The 12,033-nt window shown below is 32.6% G+C and overlaps 1 protein-coding gene across 2 annotated transcripts; it reads right to left on the bottom strand.

The window, feature by feature from the left end:
* Window positions 1-454: 454 nt before the first annotated feature.
* Window positions 455-11,203, bottom strand: LOC11418699 (F-box/LRR-repeat protein 14). 2 transcript variants are annotated; one of them, XM_003604300.4, is made up of 16 exons: window positions 11,050-11,203; window positions 10,026-10,324; window positions 9,817-9,945; window positions 9,068-9,275; window positions 7,858-8,004; window positions 7,553-7,627; window positions 7,135-7,206; window positions 6,483-6,554; window positions 5,604-5,675; window positions 5,383-5,454; window positions 4,684-4,755; window positions 4,197-4,268; window positions 3,603-3,746; window positions 2,404-2,475; window positions 1,712-1,858; window positions 455-928 (listed from the first exon to the last, which is right to left on the bottom strand). In XM_003604300.4, exons 2-16 carry the CDS (start codon window positions 10,218-10,220, stop codon window positions 744-746), a joined length of 1,734 nt encoding a protein of 577 aa, XP_003604348.4. In that variant the 5' UTR covers window positions 10,221-10,324; window positions 11,050-11,203; the 3' UTR covers window positions 455-743. The 2 variants fall into 2 exon arrangements, with proteins under 2 accessions (XP_003604348.4, XP_039688898.1); XM_039832964.1 differs by having other exon boundaries at window positions 11,044-11,166.
* Between the last annotated feature and the right edge of the window lie 830 nt (window positions 11,204-12,033).

The following is a 12,033-nucleotide window of genomic DNA, read 5'->3' on the forward strand; positions in this document are numbered from 1 at the left end:
ATCCTGAAAAATCTTCACTTTTCAAGGGTGGAATCTAAAAAAAAAAATACAGAGACTAAAACCAAAATTGCACTATATTACAGGGACCAAAAACCCTATTAACCCAAAAACAAATGGAGGGTTTCGGTGTGTTGACTTAGGGTGAAGGAGAGAGAAAAAAATACGGTGTCTATAGTCTATGATAAAAGTATGTTCTATATTTGATCTAATGATCAATAATAACTTTCCCATGGTAGAACATTCTTTAACTTTCCCATGCTAAATGTCACCGTTCCCAAGTTCAAGTAGGTAATATGTGCCATTGATTGAGAAATCAAAAGATCTTTTATTCAAAAAAGAAAGAAAAATAAAAAGGAGAAATCAAAAGATCTCGACACAATGGCTATTGAATTCGAAAGTAGCGAAGAACGAATGAAGACAAACCAAAAATATAAATTAAAGAAAACACACTCGCTTTGGATACTAAACACTTGATTTTATATTAATTTTGAAGGTGCAGCACGTATACCTTCACATCATTCTTTTACATCACATGCACTATACACATATACACACCTACATACAATTAACAGAATGAAAGAAGAAAAAAAACACTTCTGTACCACAGGGAGAAAATTCATAATTTCATATCCTTCCATAAAGCCATATCAGCCTATGTACATTTTAAGATTGTCCCCTTGTGCTTTTCTAGCATGTCAATATGATTCTTTTATATACACATATTAGAATGCGGCCCTAACCAACTACTCTGGCCGAAAGCTTACCAAGTTTGGGAGGTGAATTAATTTAAATTTCTTTATATCGTTTGCTGTCACCTTACATGACTCCAATGTCAGAGATCTCAAGTTTTTCAGAGTTTTCAAATGCTGCAGTCCAGCAGAGGTGATGCGAGTATTTGAAAGATTCAAAGAAACCAATGCAGTGAGCCCTGAAATTGTGACCATAAACATGTGAGTGCAAAGATATATAGTTTGGCAACTCTACCTAAGGCATAAAATGCAAACCATTAGTTTTTTATTATGAAAAATACCAATAAAACGTAGGGGAAAATTATCGCAGGTATTTTAAGCTATTGGAAACTGTGTAGCTAATAGAAAGCATTGTTAAAGAAAACATCATCCATCTAGATAGTCCCCCTTTTCCTAAAGAATAAGAAATGTCTACCATTCAGCAATGTAAGTGTAACATTGAATGGGACAACGGCCTCCAAAAGTACTCGAGAAACTAAACTTCTAACAACTCAGCTAAAAAGGACTTGAAAACAACTCAGGTAAACACCGGCAGAACGCAGGTGGCTCAATGGTTTCCTGACACATTGTCGTTGCATGCATGTATTGAGAAACAAAGACAATCACAAACCAAACCCGACATAAATTAGAGTGGAATCTTTTGCTAAATTCATATTGAGTAGTTGGTAACATATCTATCTTTCACAAAACCAGAAAATTCGCATCCCGACTACAGGAATTTGAATGAATCATCATACATTTTCTGACTAGAAGCAACTTGAAAAACAAACTAATTTTCGCATTTAGGACTTTCACAACTTATACGAAAAGCTTCAATTAAGTCAAATCAATGATCCAAGCCCTAAAACTTCCTTTTCATATTCGCACGTAGCTATTTAGGTTTTCAACATGATCAAGAGCTAAACGAAGCAACCAAAATGAAATGATGTCTGTCAAGCAAAAATGGAGACCCACAAAATTACCAGCAATTAACTCCACAGTTTTGTCTGTAAGGTTGCTGTTCTGTGATAAATTTAAGCACATTAGTGAGGAAAGCTCTTTGATATTTTTCACACCAGCATCAGTCAATCCACCGCTGCATATTTCCAAGGACCTCAGGTTCTTGAATTCTGTTTCACATTAAACAGTTAGCAAAAACAATGACTTCAAATTAGCTACCACATGGGTTAAATCAAAGAACCAAATGTAGCATGCAGTTAATTCTAAAGAATTCGTCTGACCACAATAATTAAGATTGAATTTGGAGCTTAATTATTTGACATCATAGATTTATCAAATCTACTGTGAATGTCAGTCGGAAGAGATTAATGGTTTTACACGAGACTAACAAATTTGACTGGGATAGAGAGAGTTAAAGACAAAAAACTACATACTTCAGTTGTCAAATAACTTGAGATTTAGTGAATCAAGTAAACTATATTTCAAAACTAAGCATTGCAAAAAAGAGACAAGCATATTCAATTATATTCAGATAAAATGAAGCTCATGCATGATGAAACATACATCATAACCAACATATTTCAGCTTTTTTATATAAAAGCAAGCAAAAATAAGTAAAAGGCCAAACAACATAAGAAAACCACATAAATGTAGTCAATATGTCCACAAATAATCACTTAGTCGTAAACAAATACTTTAATGCCATGTTGCATACTTTTCAAATAATTTGTCCCAACATCTGTGATCCTAGCGCCAAACAAATCAAGGTCCGTGAGGCCAGTCAAACCTGCATCAGCAAATTCAAAATGATGCATTCTGCAAAATTAAGCAGAAGCGTAGAAAACTGGAGCATGAACAATTTATGCTTAAAACTAATCAAATATATGTTTGGAAAAGAAAAGGCAGTAATTTCAAGGAATACTAGCTAGAACTCATGATCTTATTTTTTTAAATCTCAGGCGGTCTGGCATGTGTAAAGATCAAGAATTAGATGTTTGATCTATTGGGAAAGTGCACTTCACTCTGAATGTAAAATTCCCATATTTGGTACAAATTTTAAAAATATATTATTGAGTATCAGGGATTCCCAGGAATATACTTCACCCATAATCTCCTTTTTATTCCTGTGATAAAATGTGGGAATCTAAACTTTCCATCTGAACAGAAATTATTTTAAAACTCAACCAGCTATAACTTCTCCCACTCTCACTTGATTTTAGCACATTCTTTTCATATTTTTTGAACTAAATTAATTTTTAAAATATTCTTAAGAAAATTATGTACTTGCCAAACAAACTTATAAATTGTACCTACGAATAAAATTACCTGTAATAGGTATTTCTAGGAACTTCATTCCTGAAAATATGATTTTATACCTTGAAACAAGAGCCTCCTAGTCAACCATTATACATGATCATGGAGTGTTTTAATTCATGTAGCCAACCCCTCTTTGTGGGAAAAGGCTATGGTATCTTTGGATTATAAAAAATGGGTTTGTCTAACATGTGCAATATTGCACAAGTTAAATCAACTAAAAGTGACAACTTTTTATTGAAAAACAACAATTATTTATTAAAAAGTTATATATTTAATATAAAATGCACAAGTTCCAATACAAACTTACCATTTTGAACTTCTTAACATGTGCAAATTTTCACAGGATAAAAAAACACATAAAAAATTGGTAGCAAATCAATCAGATTGGTTGGGTAGCTCAACTAGTTTGAGCTAAGGGTTAAGGAGTTGGAGGTCCTGGGTTCAAACCCGGACAAGGGAGTAAATATTAATCTAACAACTAACTAACTACTAAAATTTTCCATTAAAAAAAGGATTGAAGCGACTACATCTCATGTAATAAAAACAGAAATAAAGAAACCATTCTTTGGATTGTAAGTATTTCATGGGAACACATACTTGTGAGGGTTGCCAGTCCAGCATCAGTAATTTGGTAAGCATCTAAATTAAGAGACTTCAGAGATGATAGTCCACACAATTTCCTTAAACCACTATCACTAACAACAGTGAAGGACAGATTTATTTTCTCCAGACTAGACAATCCTACAAGAAATAGAATAATAAAAAAAAAAAGGAGTCAATGGCAAAGATATCTCATGCTAAAAATAGTTCTTAGTATCAATCACCTAACTTCTACAACTCAGAATGTTCCATCTCTCCCTGACAAGTTCTTTTCATTACTCAAGAGTCAACCATTTCAAGAGATTAGTTGTGATAACCATCAGCAGTTGTGATTAGAAAGTAACAAGGAATAAAGCTAAATTCAACAGGTAAGATAAATGCAACCCAAAAAACAGGGGAGAGAGAAGAAGACATCAATGCCTAATGGTGAGCCCCAATAGGAAAATTGATCAGAAATGATTTTAGTATGTGAAAGTACATCTCAAAATGGCTGAGATAACCAAACCCTTTCATTCCACAAGGAATCTATCCAGAAGTTTCTCTTTCGGAGCACACAAACTTTGCAAATAACAATTAAGTGCCAAATCTAACCTGATAAATGCTCCAGGCCATGGTTTCCAACTTCCGTATCAGACAATTCCAAGCAGATCAATTGCTTATGACCTAAAAGTGTTGTGAAGAAAATATGAGTCACTTTCACTTGCAATGACAACAAATAACATGCAACAAAATCCTTCAGTGTTTAAAAGAATTGGAGAAATATGAATTTTGTCATTTTTCTTCAGTGTTTAAAAGAATTGGAGAAATATGAATTTTGTCATTTTTACCTTCATATTCTTATTTCTCCTTCCCATAAGATTAAAACTGACTATACATATTTCTATATTTGCTTTCTATACTCAATTTCCATTCATCCAAACAAGTGGAGTCGAGAGAATGAAATATTTCCTTATGTCTATCCATCCCAACAACATGCAATCTCCACCTAATCTCTCATCAATTTCTTTCTTCCCTATCGTTTTCTCCATTGAGACAAAGCGTACAAGAAAAGGAAGAGTGAGTGAATTCAAGCATCTACCTGCCAAGTTCTCCAATCCTTCATCGCCAATCTTACATGAATCAAGGTTCAAGCTCTCCAATTTTGTCAACCCTGCTTAAAATTTAAAAATATACTTAAGTACGTAAAATACAATCATCCTTTTTCAAATACAATACCTATCTTTATTCTACTCAAGCAAATCGACGTTACATTTTTCTGTGTACAGACATATTCTGCACGCAGAAGTCAACAATTTGTATAGAATAAGTTATACAAGATTAATAACTGAAAGCACGATTATAATCATGAAAATCCATTGCAACAATATTTATGTTTTGAACCAGATATTAGGGTGAGTCTATATAAATGCTAGAACAGTATACAAAAATAGTAACGCTGCATATCCTGAAAATCGCAAAAGCTATTGCTCCAGAGGATAAAATTTCAAAGTCAGCAATTCCACATTATCAAATCAATATTAAAAAAAAGGTATATTTGAAAAAAAATATAGTAATACTTGCATCAAATCAAGTAAACTTCGTTTGTGAATAATTTTATTTTTATTTGTTTATATAATTGCATTTTCATACACTTATTTGGGGCATTCAACATTAAATTATGATTTTACATCAGGCACTCATAGAAAAAGTGACAGTTTGCTCCCTCGCTGGCCATATAGTGTGGGGGTGGGGGGGATTAAAGTCAGGAAGAGAGAATTGAATCAATCTTTTAAATCACCTTTCATATGAGCTAAACATCTATCTCCTATGTCATTAAATCCCAAGTTTAATACTTTCAACTTTTCCAGTCCTGTAAAAGATCCAAGGTAAATGTTACCAACGACATTCCCACAATATTTGTTACAGAGCCAAAAAGTAAAAATGTAGATCCTAATGAGCACCCTGTAAAATATGTAATTATACCCTGAAGAATTAGCTTTAGAATTGTTAACAACTTACTTGAAAACCTTTCACACCCTCTGTCAGAAATATTGCATCTATTAAGATTCAAGTTTGAAAGCGCAGGAAGCTCTGGCAGAATACAGAACAATATTAAATCAAAACTCCAATAAGGGTATTACATCCTCATTAAGTTATTATATACCAGAAAGACAACATTAAGTTACAATTTGTACATCCAATCAACAAAGTTTACTCACCATAATAATATTAACAAATAGCAGTTGCTTGAAAATAATATACTTGTAAAATCGAAACCTCTCCATTTGAATGACTCAAGGAGTGACAAGACAGTTTGAGGGAGGGATGCAAGGGTTGGAGAAATCAAACGTTTTGTCTTCAACTTCCCCGACTACCGTTTCTAACAGATGATTTAACGTTTGTTATTTCAAAAATAAAATAAAAAAGTTAATGCTAATAAAAAAAAGAAAAAGGTTAATACTGTATGGACACTTTTGGAAAGAAAAAAATTGGTTCCTTTTGTAAAAGCATTAAGGTTTGGACCCAATACTCCCCACCCGAGAAAACTAATTTAAATGAATAATAATAAACAAAATCCACACAAATATTTCCATGACTAGATCTCTTCCCCCATATTTTTCTTACTTAGTTCAACGAGTAGTGGATTGCTCAGATCAGAATCAGCTTGGAATAGTATGCTCATGGCATCCTATTAAACAGTGTTTCAGCTTCAATATTAAAGCACTCAACCCGTGAAAGGGGAAAAAAAATAAGAAAAAAGAGCAAGCTTAAAGCATTCACAGGACAATAAGGCGATAACTGAAGTTATATGCTAACAAGAATTTAGTGCAATTATGACTAAATAAAAGCATAACAAAATAATCAGAATAAGCTTAAAATTCCATGAAGGAATTCAACCTGAAAGTGAATCCAAGCATGCAGATGTTACAAGGCACCCTTCCAAATTTAACAGGGCAAGCTTCTGCAATCCTGGAATGAACCAAGACAACATTGAAAACAGAAGTGAGAAAGAAAACTATTGCACAATGAAACCTGAAATTTCCTTTAACAGGTAAGCGGTGCATTCCTGCATTCGCACTAGGATGTACAACTTAACAATGTGAATGATTTGTAGGTAATAGGAAAATCATTGCCTTAGTAATATTTTCTAAGAATGGATATTTTGAATTTGCTTTCTGGCTTTTACACAGTTACAGCCTACACAGTTAAAAATTGAGGCGCAATAAGATTGAATATCTAACTGAAACTTCTAAAAAAGAACTAAATTGATCTTGAAAATCAAATATATGTTCTTAAAAATGATAAGTGATAGTTGCAGACCGCAATATATATTCTTGAAATGATTTTATAGATAGTTCAGTTGAAGATTCGGGGTTGAACCTTTTTGTTACAAGCTACACGCTCTAAGAGAGAAAAATATCATAAACAAGCATTAATACATAAAAATAAAAAAAACTAAGGAACACAATGACCTATAAACTGGTGTAAGACAATCATATAGTTACTATTGCTCTGAAACATCACAATAAGGCAAGATACAATACAATACCTCTCAGAAAACTGATGCCAAAATCAGTGACTTTACTACATGAAATCTCTAGACTTGTCAAGCTTGCAAGTTCTGGAAGAAAATGAATCAAATAGATGTATGATTAGTTACTGAACCATGTGTCTAAGAATATGGTAATGATTTCTTCTATAAACACAAAGGCGGAGACAAGTATATGGTTGTTAAACACAGTTGTCGCAATCTGTTCTTTCTAGAGAAGTAAAATATTTCATAGATTTTCATTCAATGCAGTTCAACTAGGTGGAATATGAGTAGGTTCTTAAAAAGAAGCCAATAACCTGAATAGGAACTATTCAGTAGTGGAAAATACACTAACAGCATAGAAGAAAGTCTCGAAAACAAAGCATTGGAAAATTTCTGGCCTATTGTGATCAAAAGGATGCAAGATGCAACAAACCTGATAGAGGCTTAATATCGGAATCTGTTATGCAATTACACCACTTCATATTGAGAGATTCCAACTTAGTTAAACCTGAAAAATATGGACCAAATAGTTTGATTGAAGTTATGAAGAATTTCTGGCACAAATCTTCATCTATCTGAGTTCTGCTTAGTTTATGGACACAAAGCTTTACTTTTCAGACAAAGTTACACACAAGCATATCTTTTGAATGTTGTATAATAACTGGAGTAGTTGAAGTTCACCAAAGAACATTGGTTAGTAAAGCTTTACTTTCACACAAAGTACACTTTAGAACCAACCTTGAAGATGAACAGTGCCTCCATGAATCCCAGGACATCTCTCCAAATCCAATTTGACCAAGTTAACAAGACGAGAGAAGGCACTCATTCCTTGAGCAGATATTGAATCATTTCTTCTAAAACTCAAACTTGTCAAGTTTGACAGACCTGGAATATTTCATTACAGATATTGTAAACCATCAGTAAAAGCAACCTAGGGACAAAGCTTCTAGACTTAAGTATCATCACATGAGCAAGATGGGAAAATTTTAAACAATGTTATGTAACAAAAAGGATTGGAAGAGAGGTAAACTTGACCTCGATGTTATTCATTGAATGCCAAAAAACTATTTCACCTTACTATGGAGATTTCATTATGTTAAATTGGATTAATAGATGAGTAGGTGTGTCGAAAGGACCTTCGTGACGGTGGAAAAATAATCAGGTCAACTTCACTATCCAGAATTTCATTCTTCGGACGTGATATATTGATTTGAGAAATTACAGTTAAATTAGAACAAAATTTAAACGTCATATTTCATCAAGGTAATCTGCATAAGATTTCAATATGGCTGTTTTCCATATTACTGAAAAATTAAATAGAAATAGGTGTGCCAACAATGGATATCTAAAAAATAGAGAAAACTACGCGAGGAGTTTTTGTTAAAATATTTCCAAATTGGGAAATTAACCATCCTAAATAATTGGTGATACAACAATAACAAGTAAAACAACCAAGCTTTTCTCACAAGGCAAGGTCAGACACAGATAAAACGATGTCGTAATGCTCTATCATGAATTAAATTCAAAGAGAGACCATTTACTTCTAAATCCAAGTGCATAATAATATCAAATGTAATAAAGGACCAAACAATTGCTGATCTAATCAACCACTTGAATGGTAGATGTTCTTAAAACAGAATTCATTTTCCAAGATTTTTTTTTAAAGGTCTCTGAGACATTGTAGCTATTGTGATGAAAAACTATTTCTATTTATTAACTGACAGCATGAGTATGCTAGATTAATTTTAAAAGTATGCTATCAAGGAGAGTGAAAATAAATAGAATTAAATGATTAATTTCAAAAGTACAAAAACAAAATTATTTTTGAAGTTTTTGATGAATAAATATACAACAAAGAGGCCAAGGGACCAAAACACAAGTGCACATATAAGAAATAAATGAATGTTATTCCATTTCAAAGACAAAAATACAGTAAAAGAAAGAATACCACTGATACACTCCAGTCCATGATCTGAAATTTGGTCACAGTAATTAAGATTTAAGGAAATGAGACTTCGACAATCTTGAAGGTAAGTCAATCCAAAATCAGTGACATCAGACGCAGATAGATCTACCGAGAGTAAGGATGAACCCTGAGATGAGATGACATCCATCCAAGAATCATCAACACCGGCATATTCTCCCAAGTATAGATCCTGGCAAATAAGAGATAAAACCAACCACTTACATCAAGGATACATGAATGAGCCAAGTTCATAGTTGATACTATGGCTCTGCTTGGTTAAAAAAAACGCATAGCTGATAAGCTAGCTTATAGAAGATGAGCTTAGCTTATAGCGGACAAGCTAGCGTATAGCAGATGAGCTTAGCTTATAGCAGATAAGCTAGCGTATAGAAGATGAGCTTAGCTTATAGCAGATAAGCTAGCTTATTGAATTTGTAGTGTTTGGTAAAATTAATGGTTGAACAAACTTATAAATATAAAATGACATAAAAAGATATGTTTTATTAATATTTAATTTTTTTCAAGTATTATGATAGGGGTAAAATTGAGAGATAAAATGATAAGTTAAAAGCCATAAGCTAATTGAATTAGCTTATCAAAATAGGTTATAAGCTCGTGATAGAAAAGTAATACCAAACGAGTCTCTTTTTTGTCATATGAACTTATAAGCTATAAGCTATAAATCATACACTCAAAATGTGGCATTTCCAAACAGAGCCTATATGATTTACCTGGAGAGCGCAATCTCGAAATGCTTCAAGAGAATCACCAGTAAGACGTCGGGAGTAGACCAAATTATTTAAAATTTGCTGACTTATATCCCGTGGCAGCATAGAAAATGTGTTATGTCTATCAAGATCCTGTTGAATAAAGATTGCAGTGTGACTTGGATGAAAATATGAGTCTGGACAAAGGAAACTTATCGATTGTTAAACAATACCTCACTTATTTTCTGGACGCACAAGTCCAACAGTGACGGACATTCTCCTTTTTGTGTGCGTAAATCCATGGACGGATAAGAAAACGATGATGTCCACCATTTTAAACTCCCACATTTGCAATATTTCCTTGAAAATCCTCTAGTAAGAATATCTTCATTATCCCGCTCTTGCTTCCTAGAACACGCACCACCCATCGGACAAAATATTCTACCAATCAAAATATGTTATTAAAATTGAAGCAGAACACCAGCATCATCCATTCAATAACCAAAAATGAATATATGCAACCAATTTCACCCTGTCAAAGAAAAAGATGAAATTTCATCAGCTAAATTGATCGATCATTCAGGAAATTACATCTCTTGAAACAAATAACAGTTCCAACTGCATAATCAACTTCATCGGAATATCTGATGAAGTTGATTATGGTTCATCTTACTAAGAGGACACTTAAAAAGCTTATTTAAACTTATTACATGATATAAACACTTATATCAGTGATTAGATAAAATTACAAAAATAACTATAGTCTATAAGCTGTTTTCAACAAATAATTCTCTAACATAGCTTGTGAACATAATAATAACTCTTAAATGATTCTTTGACATAGCTTATGAAAGATGATTATCATCAAAATATAATAATCGAACCATATAAACTCCAAAATTTACAAATTAATCTCAAACAAGAATTTAAAAATGAAAACAAAAAAACGCATAAAATGAAAAATAGCATAAAACTGCAGAAACTCCAAAATATAAACATTAATTTCAAACAATAGTTAAAAAAATGTTGAGAGCTTAAAAATAATTCAAGTTAACATAATATTTCAAACTGATTCATCCTCATAAAAAAAACAAAAGTTCAGAAAGGAAAAAAAAAAAAGATAAATAACCGAAAAAAATTAGGATAATCTAAACGCAGAAACTCAAAAATCTAGAATTAATTTAAAAGAATAATTCAAAAATGAAATAAATAAAAAAAAGCATAAACGAAAAGTGATACAGTTAAAATAACCGTTACCGTGACATGATCCGTGAAGTTGCAGAAGAAGGAGAATCAAACCGATCACCGAACGCTTCTTGTTGCAAGCGAAGGTTGAAAATGAAAATGAAAAGTATGAAAGTGAGTGAAAGAAGAAAAAAATTGTAATAAGAGTGGCGTGAAGTGGTTTATGAGGGGTTGTTGAGAGAAAAACCGCGAAGGTGACGTGGCTAGTTACCGAACCTGTTTCCGAAGCAATGATCGGCTGACACGTGGAGAATATGTTTATGGATGAGGAGTGGATTGGGAGGTAAGGAATTGAGGTGATGAGAGATTCTGTTTACTTTATCCATTTGGAGAGGAGAGTGGGACCCACTTTTTGGGTGCCTTGCTTATTATGTGCACGTAATGATATGCTATTAGGACATTATGATATGATATGATTACTTAATTGCTTTGTGACTTACTCAATATGTTTGGTTTTAATAATCAGTTATTATCAATGAACAATCATGGTATCGTTTGATTTTTTTCCATTAAGTTTTCTAGGTTCTATTCTATCAAAAACATTTACTTTCCACCTAGTAATCAAACTAGAGTTTGTTAACATGACTTATATAGAGAAGAAGTTAAAATGACCTCTTGCATATGCAATACTTGATATATAAAACAAAATCATGACTTTGTTAAAATTAATACTAGTTGCCCTGTAATTGATGAAAATTAACATTGATGGCTCCTGTATCTATCTAAAGAGTCTCATTAGTCATTATAAATCGTCATGGTCACTTTGTGAACTTTTTCTTAGCATGCATAGTCAAATATCTAATTTATCAAATGATCAGAGAAATGCAATTGATTCATGTAATTTTAGAAATTGATTCAACTCATATCGTCAATATGACCCACAACTAGTTTACATTCATTCTTCATCTTCGGTGTTTCTTTTAATGTGGTTATTTCTCTTGTTCAGCTCCCAAGTCGAACTATTCAAGTTTATCACATTCTCCTTGAAGCTAACTC

This window comes from Medicago truncatula, chromosome 4 (genome assembly GCF_003473485.1).
Source record: "Medicago truncatula cultivar Jemalong A17 chromosome 4, MtrunA17r5.0-ANR, whole genome shotgun sequence".
NCBI classification, from domain to species: domain Eukaryota; kingdom Viridiplantae; phylum Streptophyta; class Magnoliopsida; order Fabales; family Fabaceae; genus Medicago; species Medicago truncatula.